General features: G+C 41.3%; 1 protein-coding gene across 1 annotated transcript in view; it reads left to right on the top strand.

The window, feature by feature from the left end:
* Positions 1-22047, top strand: part of MBOAT1 (membrane bound glycerophospholipid O-acyltransferase 1) — a gene marked incomplete at its 5' end in the record, with an annotated part of 100554 nt that overhangs the window by 37198 nt on the left and 41309 nt on the right. Inside the window, 3 exons of the mRNA XM_081056470.1 lie at positions 12888-13033; positions 14514-14591; positions 19811-19906. Coding sequence (XP_080912596.1) covers positions 12888-13033; positions 14514-14591; positions 19811-19906 — 320 coding nt within the window. The remainder of the gene's footprint in view (positions 1-12887; positions 13034-14513; positions 14592-19810; positions 19907-22047) is intronic.

Raw genomic sequence — 22047 nt, 5'->3', positions numbered from 1 at the left:
ATAAGCATTTATTAATTTTATAATTAAAAGAAATTAGATTTAAAAACCTCTATGGCATTGTTTGATTGACTTCATTTAGATTTGGTTTTACTAGACATCTGGAAGAAGGACCCGAAGCTGTTTTATTATGTTATATTCAATTCTGGGAATATAGAATAATAGTTTGATTAGCTTGTGTGACTTTTACCTGCTCCGTATGAATCAGTTGGTTTTCCTGTTCATTTTTAAACCTGCAAAAAGTTAGGGATGCCCTATGCTAAACCTTTTTCATAGCTCTCCTGCCAGTTCACAAGGCAGGAGTGATGGAGTAGTGAGTGTCAACAAGACAAAATGCAGTCAGAGGTAGCCAGCCAGCATGTATGTCAAAAAAGTGTCAATCGACAAAGACGTCACCGTTCACTATGGGCATGAAGTTTGGAATCCATTTATAAGGTGGAAGCAGATCTGTCTGTAGAGTTAGGAAACTCCAGCCACGGTCTCCTGTTGACTTCTCTCAACGGGCCAGTTTCCTTACCCATAAAATGATGGGCATGGACCAGATAATTGCTAATAGTCTATGATTCTCTTATCTATTTATTTTATGCCTGATTTGAAATTTTTACTCTAAAATATACTCACCCAACCGCCTCTTACCAGTTGGCAGTGTGAGAAGTTTAAGCTGTGATTTTCAGTCCCGGCTGCACATTAAGGTCGCTTGGGGACCTTAAAAATGCCTGGCCTCCTGCCGACCCAACTTATCCTCTACAAATCAGAGTGGGACGTAGGATCAGTACCTTTTATTTAAAACTTTTTTTTTTTTTAATAGCTCCTTGGTTGATTGCAGTGTTCAGTATTGAGAGCCGTTATCTTAGAGGGTCCTGTGTGACAGCTAACTACTGGGCAATGCTCCATCTAGCTGTCTTTGTGGCAGTTTGTTAGCTGACTTGACAGTTAGTAGTCAACCTAGTATGGTCAGTCCTCACTTAATGTCATTGACAGATTCTGGGACTTGAAGCAAAATGACGTATAACAAAACCAATTTTACCGTAGGCTAATTAATATAAATAAGAGTTAAGTTCCCACATGATAATGAAATGACTCGAACAGAATGATGTGATTCAAGGACCTGCTGTACTTGTGGAGCTTTACAGTTTACGAAGTACTTTTACAATCTACTTAGTACCCATTACAGTCTTGTGAAGCAGATGATTTTATTATCCCACGTAACCTTGTAAGTGGCGGGAGACTCTGAGTTGAGGTTATTTTTCACTGTGGAACCAGAGTGAGAAAAGGTGGCTCCAGGCCCAGCTGGGTAGACTTGGGTCACAAGAAAAGTTTTACACACACACACACACACACACACACACACAACCTGCTGGTGGTCATCTCCGTCTGCATGTAAAACCTCACATACCCAGGCCTTAGTCATATTATAAAGTCACACCCAAACATTGCACTTCTTTGCTCATGGGTGTTTCCTACAACAGTGGTGTTTCCTTCCCTCCCTTTGGCAGCCCAGGGTTCCTCACTCAGACAAATAGACCTTATTTCTAGATAGGCCTGTCTGGCCCCTTGCACCATTTAACTTCCATCCCACCTCCAAGGCTGGTGGGAAATTTCAGGAAGGTGTGCTGGATGGACCAGTGTCCGGGCACCTTAGCTCTAGTCCCAACTCTGAAGCTCAGGGGCCATGTGCCGCACTGTGCTGAGTCATTGACAGTCTCTGGGCTCTACTTTCCTTGTCTGGAAAATGAGATGTTGGAATTACACGAGAAGGGTGAATTGAATGAATGAATCCTCGCATAGTGGCTAAGCATATGGACTCTGGAACCTCAGACTTCCTGAGTTTAAATCCCAGTGCTGCCGCTTACTAGATGTGTGGTTTTGGGGAAGATGTCTCAACCTTTATGTGACTTAATTTACTCATTTATAAAATGAATGCCTCAAAGAGCCTCAAAAAGTTGTGAAAATTAAAGGAGTTACGTAGGCAAAAGGACTTAGAGCAGTATCTGGGATGTAGTAAATACCCTCAGTGCTAACTATTATTATTATTAACATTTTTTACTGGCTAACAATGGAATTAATTCTAATGGGGAGATTACATTTCCATAGGAGGTGATGACAGCATGTTTGTGGACAGGGTTTTTCAGGACTCCTTAAATAGTCCTGAATTCTGTTCAGTCCTTCCTGCCTATTTGGCCAAGAATTACGAGGATATGAGTTATGGGTGGGAGGTAAGCTGGAGGCTAATCCTCAAAAGATCAGCTACGTATTTCAAAACTTTTCTTTGCCATGGCTGAAGAGACAGCATAAACATTTTTTCCCCATTATCTCCATTGGAGTCAGTTTTTAAAAGATTTTAATTCTAAATCGTAATTAATACACGACATGATATTTACAGGATAAGGTAAGCCACATGTCTTCCTGTACAATTTAAGCTCTGATTAAGAATATAGGATTGTTTTCTGAAGATTGAAAGGCATTATCTCATTCCAGAGGGACTGGATGACTTACTCAGAATTGGTGGAAGGAGGGTTACGATATGAGTGCACCAACTCCAGAGGGAAAGTTTGTGCAAGCCTCGAAAAAGAGCTGTTGGAAAGGACTTTGAGCCTGGCAGCTTAATTCAAGTCTCCGCCGGTTCAAGGCTGAGCTCTTGAGAGGTTGTCGCAGGTGATAAGTAAGCATCTCAGTGTAACTTATGGTGCTGCCCTCTAGCTGAGTGTTTTAGGGCCATTTACTTGGGGTCAGTTTCCTCAGTAGGACATTGAGGGTGTTGGGAAGATTAAATGAGATAATAGATGGGAAGCACTTAGAAAAATGCCAACAATTGTTGAGCTTAATAAATGTACATGTTCAATAAATGCTGATTATTATTACTTAAAACTTGTGTGTTTGAAATAAAGGCTAAGAATAATGAACTTTCTCAGCATGGAATAATCCATGATAGGCTAAGGAGCTTTTGACAGAGGTAGGAGCAGGGAGGGAGGGCAGGAGCTGATTATAGGGGGTTGAGTAGGAGTCTCTGCTTATGCTAAGACCAGCGTCTCTTCCTCACAGTCTTTGGTTTGGGGCTTTTTTACTTTCTACCTGCAGGAGCAAGGAAATGAAGAATGTTTCATTCTACATGTTTGAGTAGAGGATTTTTATTGGGCAGTGTTATGGGCTGAATTGTGGTTCCCCCAAATTCCTATGTTGAAGTCCTAATCCCCAGTACCTCAGAATGTGACTATTTGGAGACAGTCTCTTTAAAGAGGTCATTAAGTTAAAATGAGGTCACATGGATGAGCCCTAATCCAATATGACCGGTGTCCTTATAAAAAAAAGGAAATTTGGACATGACATGCACAGAAGGAAAACCACATGAAGACCCAAGGAGAAGACGGCCATACACAAGCCAAGAAGAGAGGCCTCAGTGGAAACCAACCCTGTTGACACCTGAATTCAAACCTGTAGCCTCCAGAACTGTGACACAATAAAGTTCTGTTGTGTAAAGCACCGCTCAGTCTGTGGGACTTTGTTATGGCAACCTGAGCAAATTAAGGCAGCTACTACCTTCTCCCTGAGTGACAGTATTTCTGGGGAGAACGTTGGGAATTGAGGGGAAACGTTACAATGTAATGAGTGAGACTCACGCCACCCATTTTAAACTTTAGTGCTGCCACTCACTAGCTTTGTGAATTCAGCCACTGTACTTAACTTTTTTTCTTCATTTTCCTCATTTGTAAAGGGGGACTAAGCTGCTTTGTAAAGTTGTAAAGATTAAATGGAATCACTTATGTAAGGTTTATCACTGTGCCTGACACAGGGTAAGCACCCTGTAAATGCAGTTATTGTGAGGAGATGATATATCAATTAGAAGTTTGGATATAAGTTACATACATTTATTATCAGTGTTAAATAATATTTTCTTGTCTACAGGCTTGGAAAAAATTGGCTCATTACAGATTTAAAAGCATTTCTTGCTGACATTCTAAAGAGTTTGGAATGAAAGTATAACAAGGATCTCTTTGAAAGGGCAAAGTAGCTAGAAGATGACACAAACACTTTTTGTTTTGTGGCACAGAAAGGAATAGCATTTTTTGGTACTCTTCTCCAGCCACATTTATTTGTGGGAGGCAATGCAAAAGAGTACGTTTGGTGGAGGAGGAATGGCCTGCCTTTAAACAAGGAATTGTTTGATTAGGTGGGTTTTGTCTTGGCGCATAGATGGCTGTGGTGCTCAGGAAAACGTTCCAGACCAGTGGCCTGCACAGCAGTGGTGAGCCTATGGCAAACCACCGTAGGAGAGGAAATCGTGTTGGACTGTTAATATTTGCTGTTTGTTAAAAATAGATTGCTTGTATTTCTTCGTTAGGACGAAGGCAATGTTTTTCACTCCTGGCATAGTTTGTTTTTTGTTGGAAGACTCTGAAGGCCACAGACGTCCCCACACGATGCCTTTGTAGCAGCGTGTTAGAGCAGGAAGATGTAAGACTTACCTCTGAAAACTGCAGCACAGTTTGCTTGTGCTTTGGTGACAGAAGAAGTCAGACCCTTGGCAACATGTGTTTTATTTCCTTGCAGTGACTTTGAAATCTTGCAAGAGCTGTGGAAACCGAGCTCTTGCTGAATCCGAGGTATGTCAGTTTTGCTGGTGTTGAAGATTCTGATCAGAACAGCTGTGCTCTACTGTTCCCTCACGTGTTCGGGCCCACACAGTGCTGAAATTGTGGTGGGAGATCACAAATGAAAGTGCGGCTTTCTTTGATGCTCGGGAGGGAACGGATCAGTGGAAAAGTAGGAAGTCTGTACATGCTCTTTTCAAACATGAAGGGTTTATTTAAGAGCATTGTGGTATATGTTTTCATTCTCATTGGCCATTGACATTGTTACTCATGACATTTTGCTGCCTGAGAAAAGTGTGGTTTTCTTTAAGAAGAAACTTTTCACAGGTTGACTTCTTCCACGTTTGCCTAACTCCTTTCAAAACTTGATTTATAGTAGGTGCTAATAAATGCAATTCTGAAAATAAGGAAGTAAAATTAAATAAGGATTCTTACAAGTTTCTTAGAGTCCATGATAGAGTGTGTGTGTGTGTGTGTGTGTGTGTGTGTGTGTGTGTGTGTGTGTGGAAAATTCCACATGGACTTTGTAAAAAAAAAAAAATTTGCCTAGGTTCCTATCGCCCTGATAAAAAAGCCATATTCCATTTTACATGTTACCTTTGTCTTTTTCCGTATGCTACTATTGTTTTTTTTAAACATATTTGTAAATGTACCCAGCATTGTATATTCTCCTTTTTATTATAGCAATGCTTTTCATTTTATTAGAGGCAGTTTATAATGCCCATTTGTGATCCTCTATTGTCCTCTGTTTAGGTATCTTTTACTTCATTTTGTCTTGTAAATAATGCCTCAACATTTTCTCAGCATTTAGTTTTTTCATCATCCCATGAATAAATTTCCAGGAACCGGTCAAAATTATGGCTTACAGCAAATAGTACCATATGCCCTTCCAAGAGGATGACAATGCAGGGCGCAGCCTTCAGTGCCACGTGCTAACCAGTGCCTTTATCAATTGTTGAACTTTCAGATTTCTTCTTCTGGCTACTAGAAATGATACTGAGGTGCATACTTTTTGTAAAAATTTTTTGTGCACATTTCTAAGAGTGACAATAACAGTGGGTGTAAATTCTGTTTAATTTCTCCCTGTTCCACTTAATTTAGTGTTTGAGCTCAATTGCCAGTTTTAGGCGGCTCACTTCCCATTTAAAACTGGTTACATCAAAGGTTTGTCTACCTCTAGACCTTAGAATGAGCTTAACCCTGAGGTGTCTACAGACCTTGGTGGCCTTGGTGAGGTCATTGGGTCCCTGTGCCACTGGGGCCCTGCTGGCCTTAGCTCAGGTGGAGCCCGTCCTTGTGGCCCCGGGCGCTGTCCTCTTGCTGCTGCATTACCGCATTACCTGCTCTTCCCTGCAGTCCATTCCATGGCTCCAGGTGGTAGGTTCACATTCCACATTCTCCTCAGTTCAACTGCAGGATCTTCTCAGGTCTGCTGCCTCTCAGCTGGTGTCTCTGCTGTCCCGAGTGTCCGGGAGAGGGGCCTGTGCGATGCCTCCGGTCTGTGTACTTTGTCACCAAGACGCCTGCAAGCAGTGCTTCTCCGCAGGGCTGGCTATCTCCCCGGGGTGCTTTCTGAGAAGCGAGGCAACCATCTCTTCTGCTGGGACACCTGCCTCCTTCCTCCAGACCTCTTTAGGGATAGTCTCAGCACCTTTGCTCTGACACGTCCGCCCCCACATCTAAGCACTAAGCCTATCCCCCCGCCCCCCCCCCCAATCCCACGCCAATCGCTCCTTCAGCTCACTGGCCAAACTCTATCTATTTGTGTGCAGACAGATAGCCCTTCCATCATGAAGAGCTTTTCTTCCCTCCATAATTATGGTAGAAACTTCATGCTTTAAATCCTTCATCTTTGTTCTTGATTGACGAAGACAAGTGTTTTGAATTAAAAAGAGAAATAAATCTTTTCTAAATTTCCAGAGACTGCTTTGACTTTGAGATTGACCTCTGCTCTAGGTACACTCTACAAACCTCTACATAGGGACTGACTCTTTGTCCCAAGCTGCACCGCCTCTGCCTGTGGAAGAAAGGACACCGGGGAGAACTGTGGCGTCGGTCTGAATGTTGGGTGGGAAGAGGAATCAGTGCAAGAACCGCGGGGAAGAGACAGGGAAGCCAGTTCTCAATAGCAGTTACTGCCTATTGCGATTATTCTGTGCATAAAGTGTGTGTCGATTTAGTACGTGTGGAATAATAATAGCAAATGATTATCAGTGCTATGCACTGTTTCTAGTGAGCTTGCATATTCACTTCTTTAGTCCTCAAAGAACCCTGTGAAATAGTACTCCTATTATTACATCAATCACATGGACCAGAAGCCAAGATGCAGTGAGCTTTTGTAATTCTTCAATTAGTAAGTGGTGGGTGGGGCCGGGTCTTGCAGCTGGGAGGCTAGCTCTGTGTTGACTCTGCGGGTCACCTGTCGTTGGTCACTCTATGGGAGGTCACAGGTACTTACTTTGGTTATTATTGAAGGTAGATCTTTTTCTCTTGTAATTGTTGTAATTTGATTCTCTTCTTGTGGGAGTGCGATCCTTTCACAAGGATTTATAGACGATGTAATACAGAATTGTACACCTGAAATCTATGTAAATTTACTAACAATTGTCACCCCAATAAAATTAATTAAAAAAAAATAAATAAATAAAAAATAAATAAATAAAAATAAAAATAAAAGGTAGTTCTTTTTCTATTTAGGAAGAAACGGTCCCTTAATGGTGTTGGTTTGTCTCTATACTCATAGATGTTACCTCCCTAACTTAGGGGTTTCTCTGATGGCAATACAGACACCTTCACAGTTTCAACTGCGTACAGTCACCAGAGGTTAATATCTGTATCACCACAGGCCAGTGATTTACTTTCTTTCTGGAGTTGTGTAATTTTTAAAACCTGTCTTTTTTTTTTATGAGAAAGTTTGAATATCCACAAAACTGGAGAGATAAGTAGAGTGAACTGTCGCATGCCCTACACTGAGTTTCAACAGTTTTCAACTCATCCAATCTTGTTGGCCAATCTTGTTTCATCCATGTCAGATTTCTTAATCTCAGCACTACTGACATTTTGGGCCAGAAAATTCTCTGTTGTGGGAGGCTGTCCTGTGCCTTTTAGGATATTTAGCAGTATCTTGGGCCGCTCCCCATTAAATGCCATTAGCACCCCCCCCTTTTTTGTTATGACAACCAAAAATGTCCCCTGAGGGGCACATCATCCCCAGTTGAGAGCCACGGATTTATACTCCACTCTCCTCATCCCTTCAAAATTATTTGGAAGCAGATCCCGTACATTAAATGAAACCCATTTTGGGATGTATTTCTAAAAGATAATGCCTCCGATTTTGTTGGCCCTTAGAGAGGAAAGGAGCAAGGATCTAATTCTGTTCCTCTGTGAATTGTTGTCATGGCAGCTAGCCACTCTTGGCCGCAAAGATGGTCATAGTTTCTACCAGCTGTTAGTGTTGATATAGGCTAGCAAATGCAAAGAAATTGGTATCATGCTCCAGCCTGTACCTTTTATAAAAAAATTGTGGTAAAGTATACATAATATACAATTTTCCATTTTGGCCATTTTTAAGCATAGAGTACAGTTCAGTGGCATTAAGTATGCTCACCTTGTTATGCAGCCATCACCACCATCCCTCCACAACTCCTTTCCTCTTGCAAAACTGAAACTCTGTACCCATTAAATAACAATCCTGTTCCCTCCACCCCCCAGTCTCTGGCAATCACCATTCTACTTTCAGCCTCTATCAATTTGACTATTTGATATAATGGAATCTTATACTGTTTGTCCTTTTGTGACTGGCTTGTTTTACCTAGCATAGTATCTTCAGGGTTCATCCATGTTGTAGCATGTGTCAGGATTTCACTCATTTTAAGGCTGAATAATATTTCATTGTACGAATATACCACATTTTATTTATCCATTCATCCATTGATGGACATTTGTGTTGTACCTTTTAGCTATTGTGACTAATACTGCTATGAACGTGGATGGAAAAATATTTCTTTAAGATCCTGCTTTTGATTTTTTGTAGTGTATGCCCAGAAGTGGAATTGCTCAATTCTATATAATTATACCAGGGGTGCCAAATATATACAAGTGGACACTTTGGTCAGTGTTGCTCAAGCAATAGTTCACGGTAATTAGAAGTGTCTGGACGCTGATGGTAACCACTTTGAGCATCTCTTGTAATTGCAGAAGTCAAACCTGACTTGTATTCATCTTTTGTTATCAGTATATATTGAATATTAAAATTTTATTAGTTTTTTCCTTTCTTAAAATGTGTATACATTTTTTGGCACCCTCTGTATTTTTAATTTTTTGAAGAACTGCAATACTGTTTTCCACAGTGGCTGTACCATTTTACATTCCTACCAGCAGTGTACCAGGGTTCTAATTTCTCCATATCTTTGCCAATACTTTGTTTTTCAAATAATAGCCATCCTGATGGATGTGAAGTAGTAGCTCATTGTGGTTCAGCCTGTACCTTTTAAGATGTGTACCTGATAACCAAAAAACAATTCTGATAAAACCCTCCTGCTAGACCTAAGTGGTGCTGTTGTGTGTTTCCACTTTTGCCTGGGAACAGTTTGCCATGAAACATTCATCTAACAATCTGTGACTCACTCCTAGGAAGAGGGTGGGCGAGTGGGTTGTATCTGTGTAGGGGGAATCTTTTATACCTAACAAAATCTTGTGTTTGGACATTTACCCCTAACAGTTAAGGGAAAGGATTTGTGTTAGATACAGAATCAGAGACCATTAGAACTGGAAGAGACAGTAGAGACCAATTCTCCCAAATACACAGTTTGAAAATTAATAATAATAATAATATATAAAAAAAGGAATTGAAACCCAGAGCTTGTAAGTCTCTTCTTCTTGACTTGAAGGTAGTAACAGTGTCTTGCTCACGGTCCCCAGTATCTGGCATATAGAGCCAACCAGTAAATGTTTGTGGAATTAATCAGTGAATCACTTAGGGCTGCCCAGCTATCTTAGTGTCGAAGCTAGGGCATTCAGTTGGCTACACATTATATTATGATAACTGGAAAATGGCAGATTGCTGCAATGACTCAGTGAATCTTCCTTTCTTCTCTTTCAGTCTCTAGGGTAACAAGGTCAGATATAGCTTTCCCATAGTAAGGCTCTCTCTTCCTTGGAGGTAAGTTTAAAAGGGTCTTAACCGAAGACAGACCCAGATCAGGAAGTGGCCAGCAGGCCGAGGAGGCCTGGGCTGGCTGAGTGATGGCCTTCAGGCTTTGATCACTCCTGAATCTATGGCATCTCATCCCAGCCCCAAAGTTTTCACAGCCCAATTCCCCTGTCCTTTATTTATGTTCTTTTTCATTCTGGGAAAGCCCCGTTCCTCATGGGTGCCTTCATCTTTATACTTCCAAACTAGGAGGTCTCCATCTTGTCTGCATATTAAAATCACCTGCATGCTTTGAAAAGTCCTAATGCCAGGCCAATTAAATCTGAGAGGTTGGAGATAGGACCCAGGCAACAGTATTTTTGGTGTCTTTAACCTCTCTCTCAATGTTTACCAATTTCAACAATTTTCCTTATTGTTTGCTGAGTCTCATCCTTCCTTAACCATGAAACTTCTTGTCATTTACTTTGGTTATAAAGGACATATGATGCAACAAGTTCATAGACTGTTAATGTTAATTTACAATTACTTGTAGTTAATTTGTGTGTTTTCCCCAGTTAGATCATAAGGTCTTAAAGGCAGGGCCATACCTTCTTTCCCCTTTATCTCAATGGTTCTCAAACTTGCATGTGCTTCACAATTAGTTGGGGGGGGCGCCTCTTAAATCATAGATTTCTGGACCTACCTTAGGGATGTCTAATTTCGTAGGTCTCAGGTGGGGTCTGAGAATTTGCATTTCTAACTAGTTTCCAGGTGGTGCTGCTGGTGGTGGTTTGGAGACTACACTCTTGAAAACCACTGCTCTATCCTCAGGTTCAGGAATGCTCGATTATTAATGGCCAACCAAAAGGAATGGAGCAAGTTTCCTCTTGGTTCTCTCCTGAGAGAGAGTCCAGAGGTATGTTTCTCTGGACTCTGGGCTGCGAGAATGAAAGAACATGGGATTGATCACCCACAGATGATTATAACTTTGACTTTCCAGTTGCCAATTCCTTTATATTTTGAGTCTTGCTAGATAGTTACTTCTGTGTGTGTGTGTGCGTGCATGCATATGTGTGTTGTTGTTGTTATTGTTGGTTGTGCATTTAGGCTATATAAAAAGTTATGTGCAAATCATGAAAGATAGGATCACAGCTCCCTTCCTCTGTGCCTTTCAATGTATAAAGTGAGGGTGGGCAGTAGGGAATACATCTTTTTTTTTTTTATAGTTTTATTTTATTTTATTTTATTTTTACATCCCTCACACCGTGAACCCCCCTCCACACAAAAAACCGAGAGTTGTTAGATGGGCGGGGGGGGAGGGTGTTGGGGATCGGGGGAAGGGTGAAGGGATTGGGGGGCGGCTGGTGACCACAGGATGGCCTCAGGGTTTTTTGAGAATTACTTTGGGGAACTTATTCAATAGTGTTTGGGGATTTTGGTGGGTGTCCGATGGACATGTGTCCTGTTTGGGAGACCACCTCAGGGATGCTGTGGATGCCTGGTCATGGCATTGTACACCAGAGGCTGGACATTAATGAATGCCAACTATAATTTTATGGGAATACATCTTTGAAGACTGGTGAAGAATGATCTCCAAATAGAGGGGAGACTCAGCACAATTTTTTAAAAATAAAACAAAAAAGTTTTTGAAAGTATTATTTTTTATAAATTATAAGGGGTCCAAAGTATTCTTTTTTAATGGGAAACCAAAATGAGCTTGAGGGGAGCTGATGTCTGCTACGGTGTTTCCCTGAAAATAAGACCTAGCCGGACCATCAGCTCTAATGCATCTTTTGGAGCAAAAATTAATATAAGACGTGATATTATATTACATTATATTATATATTATACCTGGTATTATATTATTATATTATATTATATTATACTTTATTATATTATATTATTATATTATATCTGGTCTTATATTAAAATAAGACTGGGTCTTATATTAATTTTTGCTCCAAAAGATGCATTAAAGCTGGTGGTCTGTCTCGGTCTTATTTTCGGGGGAACACGGTACCTGTAGTGCTACCTCTGAGCCCAGCCCTCATGAATTTTCCTAACAGCTACAGCTTTAGTGAAAAACTGCTGAAGCTGAAGTTGAGGGTCTATTCAGATATTTATATCCTCAATCCCTTTTCAATTAAGTCTCCTCTAAAAGCAAATTGATACCGAAGTTTTCATTCTGAATACTCTGCAAAGATTAAACTGGTTTTCCAGTTTTTATTAACAGTTAAACCACTTAATGTATTTTGATTTTGTGTTAAATCAGTTGATTTTTCCTATGAATGTCAGGGAATTATTTTATATTCTTTTTTAGGTAAAAATTTTGAGAGATAGATGACTGAGTTTTTCTAAGAAAATTTGCTGCCTACTATACATAATTGGACAGTGTTGACATTGAAAGTTTAATGCAGGGCTATTTCTTTTTCTTTTTTTGTGTGTGTGTATCTTTAGTGTCATACCTTGATTTTGAGCCATGCTCTTGCTTATTTGGTGTTAATTTAAAAATGAGAAAAATTAGAGTTGGAAAACAGCTGATGATTACTTTGGAGAAGCATTTGATTTCTTAGGTACCAGATGAGGGAAGCCTCTTTGATTTGATTCATTTTTGTCTCTCACAGAACACATTCTTTATCTTAGGATAGTGCTGGAGGAGGAGGGAGGAACAAACCCAGCAAACTGACCTCACAGTCAGCTAATACCTTTACATTAATAAGCTTCCTATTTGTGGGTGGGAAAGCAACCTTGGCTAATCTTAAAGGATTGGAAGAGAAACTATAGGCATACCTCAGAGGTATTGCAGGTTTCGTTCCAGGCCACCATAATAAAGTGAGCATAGTGAAAAAGTAAGTCATCATCTTTTTGCTGGTGGAGGGTCTTGCCTTCAGTTTTTCAAAAAAGCAACACCTGTGAAGTGCAATAAACTGAAGCACAATAAAACCTGAGGCATGCCTGTATTGGATTCCTCACTTCTTGTATCAGGTGAGGGCACGGTTCTCTTTTCAGCCCCTCCCTCTTCCTCCAAATGAACGAATGCTCCACTGTGGAAGAAATCCACATCCAAGTCTGAGAGGCACCTTGGTATGGAAATCTGAAAAAGGTTGTGAACATGCTCACACAGGCTAAGCCGTAAAGGTTTTGAATCTCTTTTTCTCCCCCCCGTACAGGTGAATTTTGTGGCATGCCAGCTTGTTGCTTTGTTTGCCGCTTTCTGGTTTCGAATCTACTTAAGTCCTGGTAAAACCAGTCCCGAGGTCCGGCACACATTTGCCACCATTTTTGGCATTTATTTTGTCATCTTTTGTTTTGGCTGGTGAGTATGAGCCTCATAAATTCTAATATTTATCATTTGGGTGTTTTGTGGCAATAGTCTTGGCATTTCTCAGGCACTAAGGAGAGAAATATATATTCATTCTCATTGTAAAACAATGGGGATGTCACAGAAATGTCCATTTACTGTAAGAACCTGGAATCAATAAACTTGACTACCCATTGAAAGTCAATTTGGTGCATTTTTCTTAAAGTTAGACTTCTACTGATCTCCCCTGGGTCATGTAAATGGATTTTTATAAGGTTTAATTTTCCTGATGAGGAACGTTTCTAACTGTTGTAGATATTGGTGTTTTTCTTGCATGACTGGTAGAGATATTGGTGTTAGTCATGTACTTAGAACAATAGTTTCAGTGCTGGTCTTAGGGAATGGGAGTCCTTTTTTAACAAAAAAAGCCTGTGGATTAGACTTTACTAGATAAACTGGACAAATACCCTGGGAGTGGCACTTCTTGGGGAAGAAGCTTTAAGAACCAACATTTCTAGAAGTACAACTTATGGAAATCTGTGAATTTGTTCAGGGCATTAAATTACTGCTCCTCCAATTCTAACAAAAATTTGAGAAAGCTTGATGAGTATTTTCAATCAGCCACCAAGACAGGTAAAAGTATTGATATCTGAGCAGCTCAGTTTTGGTCCTGTACTTTAAAATTAACAACAACAACAACAACAACAACAAAACAAACAAAAGGGCCGGCCCGGTGGCTCAGGCAGTTAGAGCTCCGTGCTCCTAACTCCGAAGGCTCTCGGTTCGATTCCCACATGGGCCAGTGGGCTCTCAACCACAAGGTTGTGGGTTCAACTCCTCGAGTCCCACAAGGGATGGTGGGCCCCGCCCCCTGCAACTAAGATTGAACACAGCACCTTGAGCTGAGCTGCCACTGAGCTCCCAGATGGCTCAGTTGGTTGGAGTGCATCCTCTCAACCACAAGGTTGCTGGTTCAACTCCCACAATGGATGGTGGGCTGCGCCCCCTGCAACTAGCAATGGAAACTGGACCTGGAGCTGAGCTGCGCCCTCCACAACTAAGATTTAAAGGACAACAACTTGACTTGGAAAAAAGTCCTGGAAGTACACATGTTCCCCAATAAAGTCCTGTTCCTCTTCCCCAATAAAAAAAAAAATCTTAAAAAACAAACAAAAAAGTCCTAACAAAAGAAAGAACTCTTCCAGACTCTCAATTGTATATGTGAAAAAAGTATAAGCATCCCACTTATGGATTCCTGACATTACTAGTGCTACAAGTTGGCAGATTGTGTTATAACTTCCTAGTATCCTTTTATGATAAAGTTCTTAATTCCATAGAACAAAAATACTTGATTTATTTTTTCTTACATAAACATGAGTTAAGTGATTGCTTGCTTTTTGGCAGGGTGGAGATGGAGTAGCAGTATGGGTAGCCAATTGGGATGTTAATATGAAATATATTCAGTGTTTTTCTGCCTCCTCCCCGTGTCTTAAAGGTACTCTGCACATCTGTTTGTGCTGGTGTTAATGTGCTATGGAATCATGGTCACTGCAAGCATATCCAATATTCCCAGGTAAGACCCTGGGAATGGACAGTGCAAGGTGAGGTTATTCATGATATTTGATATGCACTTACAGTGTAAGGGGTACCTTCCCCATTTGCCAGACATGGCATACCCTAGGTTCTCTGGGATATCAGAAGGAGGGGTGGGGAGCCCTAAATGCTGAGATTCTTCAGAGAAAGCTTTATGTACAAGATGTGATGTAAATTGGGCAGCAGGTGAGAGAGAGTGTATCAGAATTAAGCAGCTCTATTTGTGATAGCCCCAAACTGGAAACAACCCAAATGGTCATCACCATGGAATACTATTCAACAATAAAAAAGGAACGAGTGATTGATACACACAGTGACATAGATGAATCTCAAATATGCCGAGCGAAAGGAGCACAAATTCAACACAAATTCTCTTGTTGAAAAGGCCAACTAATCTATAGTGACAGAAGTCAGATCATAGGTTTCCAGGGGTGGGGTGATTTGTGGGATCCCCAAGAGGCATGAAGAATCTGGGAGGGGGGACGTGATAGATATATATGTCCGTTACCTTGAATGTGGCTGGGTGTATGTGTACGTCAGAACTTTGTATACTTTAAATATGTACACTGCAACTTAAGGAAGAAATGTTTGTACTGTAATACTTTGATTTCAAAGTACAGAAGTAATATTCATTGTACTGTGAAGGTCATGCACTTAGATCATCAATCAAGAAACCTGGGGTATCTATTCTGCATTGTCTCCGTTTCCCACGGTCTTTGTGAAACCTCAGTATGAGTCCTGCAGTTCAGTATGGAATGTAAGCTCTGTGAGAACAAAGACCGGTCACCTTTGTTCACTGTCATATCCTCAGAGCCTAGAACAATACCTGGCACAAGTAAAGGCTAAATAAATATTTATGGATGGGTGACTGAATATCTTTGAAAAGACACTTTCCCTTTTATGACTTCTTTTGTGATGGTGTCTCTAAAAAAAGCAGATGACTTATTTTGGCTTCAGAGAGCTCTTTGATTAATAAGACCATTAGCACCATAGATTTTCCTTCTTAAAAGCATTGAAATTTAACTTTTCCGTGTGTAATCTTGTAATCACATAAAATAAAATTTCTGGTTTTCAACAGAAAAATTTTTGCATGCTTTTAAATTTGATAGTTATTCAACTTAGTATCCAACTGAGCTCTGAGAATTTGGATTCTAATCATCTCTCTTGTAAGTGCCCTCCTTGAAGGTGAGCCTGTTGTTCCTTCAGAAGGGAAATAGGAAATCCATATTTCTAATTTGGAAAGAATGGTATTTGGAAATGCTTCATATTATGATAAATTGCTTTTCTTTTTCTTGGGGGGTGAAAATGGCTGGCTTTTCCAGCCATTTTAAATTTGATTTTGGAAGCAGCGGAATGATTAATAAAAATGTTGCATCTCCATAGCACATTTCCTTACAAATTATAGTTTGTTAGCTCTGCCCACACTTGGGTAATGCTGGTGGGGTGTGGTCCATTTTTCAGAGATTCAAGGACCTACATGTACACTTGTTCCGTGCCAGGGCCAGAATCACTATGTTCGTGTCTGGCCAGGAATGGAATACTCCAGCCTTGGCAGAGCCGAATAGTTTACAGACAGGCAATAATATTGTGGTAGCAGAGAACTGTGTCATAAGACCAAAAAGAAAGGATGCCAGAACCAGTTTTTCCCCTCTTTCGTTGCCTGTGTGGTTGCCAGTAGTGCAGAAGTGGGGAGTGGTTCAGTTCCCGATGGATGGAAGTTGTTTCCTATTGATGCAGGGAAGAACACTTGACTGGAGTCAGGAAATCTGCCTCTTTCTAGCTGTGTGAATTCAGACAAATCACTCTACTTCTCTCCACATCAGATTTCCCACCTATCAAATGTGGGGTGTGCAGTAGTTTAAACTGAAGTTCTCTTTAAAACCAGGATTTCAGGAGTCTTTGTGAGTTGTTCTTTTTCCTTCACTGAGCCGATCATAAGGGTTTTGTCATATGGGAAGAGGAGGGAAAGGTTAGTATGTGCTGCCATGTGAAACTAACCCATTTCTGGACTGACCATTGGTATTCAGGATTTGTCTGGAAAGTCCTTGGGCCACCACTTCTCTTTCCTTCCCAGGACGCTATGTTGGGCAGAAGCTACAGGTACTGATTTACCATATACGAGCCAACTAGAACAGAATATAGTTTCTATCTCCTAGGACAGAAGGCCTTGTGTGAGAACTTGGTGATGCAGTCACCAATTTTGGAGTGTCTGCTTTGTGCCAAGTGCCAGGCCAAGCTCTTTTGAATATGTTTCATTATTTTAAATATGTATCATTTAATATATTTAACATTTCTTACCACTATTGCAAATGTATTCTTCCTAGGACAACTCAATTTTAGGACAGATTTTTTTCCCCCCTGAGATGGGGGAATGAAAGCTCAGAGACGTAAATAGGTATACAGTTCGATGAATTTTCACAGAGTGAGTACAGCCATGTAACCACCACCCAGGTCAATAAGGGGACTATTACCATCGCATATGTCTCAGCCCACAGCCCTCCTTCCTAAAATAACCGCCATCCCGACTTCTCACACTGCAGATTCATTTCAACAGTGCTGAGATTTGAACCCATGTTGATCTGTCTCCATGTTGCTTTCTCTACCACTTCTGGATTCCTTAGACTTTTCAAATTTGTCAGGGCATGAATGCATTGCCCTCTTGTGTTGGCACACAGGACTTGACACCATTCTTGATAGGTGGGTCTTATTATAATAATTGAACTTGATTTTCTCTCTGGGTGTTCCGGGTGGGGTAAGGGTCTAGCTCCTGTTAAGGAGAAAGAGGAAGCAGCAGGCATGGCTGCATTTGAAAAGGCCTGGAAGAATCTGTCTTTTGAATCTGCTTTGTGCTTCTGCTTTGACCCTTATGAACTGCTTGGAGAAAGGGAACAGGTGCTGGAGGCAAACTCCCCGAGCTCCATTCAACTTCTGCTTCAGCTCTTAAGGGAGTTGTTTTTTTCTTCCTCATTTGCTTTGTTCATCATCTTACTGGTTTGGAAAGGGTTAAGGTTGTAGGGAAAAATCTTTATTGTGTAGTAATATCTTTCCAAATAGTGGTAAAGAGAACTATATAGATGAGATGAGGGTAAGGGGGATCAAATATATGGTGATGGAAGGAGAACTGACTCTGGGTGGTGAACACACAATGGGATTTATACATGATGTAATACAGAATTGTACACCTGAAATCTATGTAATTTCACTAACAATTGTCACCCCAATTAATAAAATAAAATAAAATAAAATGAATCAAAAAACCAAAAAAAAAACAAACAAAAATAAGAGAACTATATAGTGCTTTTAGAGTTTACAGAACTCCTTCATTCTCATTGTCTGGCTCTCCTTGCTACCAAATGAATTTTTATGATCTCTACTATTTCCTGTGTTAGGTTGATCTAGTCTTCGTGAGTTATTTTAAGGTGAATTTGTGAATTTTAAGATAATTTAATATCAGAATATACATCTTCGCTGTTTTATGACATGTTTAAAAATTATACCTGCTGAATGTATGTTTTTGATGGGGTTTCTGAACCATTTCAAATGTTTCATGTGTTCATTTCAGTTCATTTCAACTAGCAGTAAGTGAACCCCTCCTATGTTTTAAGAGTCGAGATGCTCAACTGTAGAGATGCGCAATGAGTTGGGGAAACAGATAGTTACGGATACCAGGACCGGAAAGAACCCCAGCTTTATTAAGCTGGCGGGCTCAGCGGGATCTCTCCCAAACACTGAGCCCCTAGCAAGGTTTTGAGCAGGTTTTTAATGGGTTGGGGACTTCCTTGAGTTGGGGAAGGAGTAGGTGTCCTCTGGTGATTGGCTCGGGGTGTGGCTTAGAGGGGGTTATGCGGAAGTGGGCTGGGACTTAGGCTGGGGACCTCTCTCTTTGCTTGGGCCATCATCTTAGGTTAGTTTCTCCATCAATGCATATAATTTTAATATTGTAATTATATATGCTAGTATGTAGCACTAGAGAAATACAGACCCTGGAGCAATGAATTGTGATGGGAGTGGGTGTGGGATGGACAGAGCAAGACCAAGCCAGGTGAGGTTGAAGCCGAGCATTACATGATAATTAGGCAGTTCCCAGGTAGACTCTGGGATGCAGAAAGGAGTTGTAGGCAGAGGAAGGAGCTTGCAGAATGATATCTGACCTGAAAATGCAGGATGTAATTACGTAAAGTGAGCAGCCCATTGTCATTGGAACCTAAATAAGGTGGACGTAGAGTGTGGCTGGAGATGAGTCCAGAAAGGTGAGATAGAGCTGAGTGTGGGAAGCTCCTTGCATGCGGTGTTCAGGAGTTTTGATATGACTAGATAGTGCGATCCATTGGAGACTTTTAAGACAAGTAACACTTATTTAGTTTTGTTCATTCAACACCCAGTAGGTGGCTATGGTGAATGAATTACACATGACCATCCTTGCCTTCATGGAATTTTCAGTCTAGCAAGAGAGACAGTAGTTAATCAGATGATCATATCTTTATAATTACAGTGTTCTGCATGACATGTGTGTGTGCGCGCGCGCACGTTGCTGGTTTATACTATAGGGTGTTCAGCGTGGTCTCTGAAGGAAGCCAGGGAGTGATAAAGCAGTAGGAGGTAATCGGAGCCTCAAGCATGGACAGGGAGGCTTCTGGGAAGAGCACTGGGAATACTAACACCCAGGGAGTAGGTGGAGGAAGATATGCTGAGCTAGAGCCTTGGGAGAGTTAACCAGCGAGGTGGGAAGGAAACAAGGAGATTGGAAGCCAAGAAAACAAAGTGTTTCAGCAAGGGAGTGGTGGGCGCATGGTGATGACTTGTATTTACAAAGATCCTCACGTAAACGTGATCGTTTGTGAAGAGGAGAATCTGAGGGCAAGACCTTGCAGGTCAGTGATTCCCAATTCTGGCCATCCATTGGAATTACACCTGTCAGGTGCACCCTGTACCAATTCAACCTGAATATCTGGGGAGGGGCCCAGACATCTGTAGTTTGTCTTGACTTCATTCTGCTGCCAAGACTAAGAACTACTGCAGTGGTCCAGGTGAGGAAAGATGGAGGGCTCAGTGCAGTGGGTGGGAAGGTGGGGAGCGGGTGGATTGAGATGTAGGTAGACCACACAGGACATGTGGGGGGGTGAAGGAGAGGAAGCAGACAAAATCGATGAGTGTATTATTGTCATGCATAGTAATGTGATCCCGTGTTTTTGGTTTCAGATACTCCTTTTTTATAGCCATGGGATACCTTACAATATGTCACATCAGCAGAATATACATCTTCCACTATGGAATTCTCACTACAGATTTTTCTGGGTGAGTATCTTAATTTGTGTGTCTGTGGGGGGGGGGCGCGGCTAACTGCTGGTTTTGACTCAGTCTCTTGGGGTCTGTAAAAATCAAGCGTGCCCATCAGAATCATGCTTAAATCAGTTGGTAAGACTGTGCTAATAAGGTTAAGGTTAAGAGGTCTTGCCCTCTGTAGGACTGTGAGCTCTGCTGTGTTACAAGGCAGGGGTCGCAAGCTATGGCTTGTGGGCCATATCTGTCCCACCACCTGTTTTTGTAGTTACGTTGGAATACAACCAGGCACTTACTCACGTACGTGTTGTCTCTGGGTGCTTTTGCATAGCAATGGTAGAGTGGTTGTGACAGAAGCCATATGACCCTTGCAAAGCCTAAAGTATTTACTATCTTGCTCTTTACAGGCAAAGTTTGCTAACCCCTTGTTGTCAGGCCCTTACACAGGGTTGGTGTTTCTCTCTTACTAGTTGATAATACAGAAATTCTTCCATACTAGTAGTTGTAAAAATATTGTCTGTCACCAGGCTTTAACCTGGGGGTTAAAGAAGGACCATCCTTCTCCTGATTGGTCCCCTGGGGAAGACTATGGATGGATCAGTGAAAATTCTACGACCTGTTGACATTTGTTCAGTTACAACTTTTCATTGGACACTAAAGCAGAGTTAGTCCTCATAAGACATTGTATGTCATCCACAGGTGGAGGAAGATATGCTGAGCTAGAGCCACAGTACTTTGTTAGGAGTTCGGTTCTGTTCTCTGTAGGCAGCTGAGGTCAGGGAGAACCCAAGTTCTCCAATCAGGTTGAACTGCCTTTCATTCGATGAGTTATTGCAGAAATGGCCGTGATATAAAGGGTTTACAACTCACAGCTCATTTCTGTGAACTTTGCAAGTTGTGCAACTAAACTGTCCCACCATGAAGAGGCTTAGGAAGGCAAAAGAATGTTGCTTTGGGACGCAAAGACTGTTGTTGCATTGCAATTTCCATGATCATGGTTTGGCCTCAGACTGGCTTTTCATACGTCAGTCACTTCTTCTTACCCTCAGGCTCTGGATTTTACCTCTTTGAGTTGTCTCCTTTCTGCATTCCTTTCCTCCAGACTGAGGAGCAGTTTTTCAATTTTTCTGAAACAACTTCACAAACTTTTTATTTCTTAATGATATGGGTTGCTAAAAAAAATATGGAAAATACGGGAGCAGCAAAGATAACAACATAGCTGGGAAGTTATAGCATTAAAATTAATTTTTAAATGGTGATCATAACTCTCCCAAGTATTTAATCAAAAATCTTCGTTTTTGTTTTTGGTTTCGCCCCAGAACCATGCCCCCCCATCCTCACCCAATACTTAAAAGAGTTCCTGGCATTTAATAGCTGTTCAATAAATGAATGAGTTAAATAGTATTTGTCAGTCCTTTTTTCAGTGTTTCCAGGAGCCTCAATTAAACATCCCCTCCAGCCATGTTTGGTTGGGATATTGAATAAAAAATGTTGACTTTAGCCCAAAGTAGATTTTTACCTATATCGTCTTTTCTTTTTAGGGCACAACACATATATTCATTTATTCATTCGTTCATTCATTCATTTCTGCAACAATTTTTGAATCCCCGAGATGCGAGACACAGTGCCAGCTGCGAGGGACATTTAGTGGGGAGGAAAGGTATTCAGGCAGGGGGAACAGCTGTACAAGAGCACAGGAATGTGAGACAAGTACCTGTGGAGATCCCAAAAAGCCACCTCTCTTTCCCTTACCACCCAGATTCCTATGTCACCAGATTCTATCAGGGCTGCAGCCTGGCTGTCACTGTGCTCCATCCCCTGCTCTGCAGTCCCACTGCCACTGCCCTGGACTACCACGTGTCTGCCACCTTCTTCACAGGCCGTCCTTCCTTCCGCCCTGCCCCTTCTCCAGTCTGTGCTCTCTGCACCAACCAGAGTGAGGTCCTAAAATATCAAGCAGCTCCATTGTGAGTTGGAGCTGCCTCATCTCCTGCCACGTTGCACGCCCACAGTGCACTGCAGATGGCAGCACTGCTGAAACATTGATGGTCTGCACACACCCTAGCTTAGTTCATGTTTCGGTGCCTCGGCCTTGCTCATTCCACTGATTGGAGGGACATTTGTCATCCCTGTCTGTGTAAAAATCCTTCACTCTA

Source organism: Rhinolophus hipposideros (genome assembly GCF_964194185.1).
Source record: "Rhinolophus hipposideros genome assembly, chromosome: 8".
Taxonomy (NCBI): Eukaryota; Metazoa; Chordata; class Mammalia; order Chiroptera; family Rhinolophidae; genus Rhinolophus; species Rhinolophus hipposideros.
The sequence above is the reverse complement of the archived record's forward strand: the minus strand, read 5'-3'. Positions and strand labels throughout refer to the sequence as shown.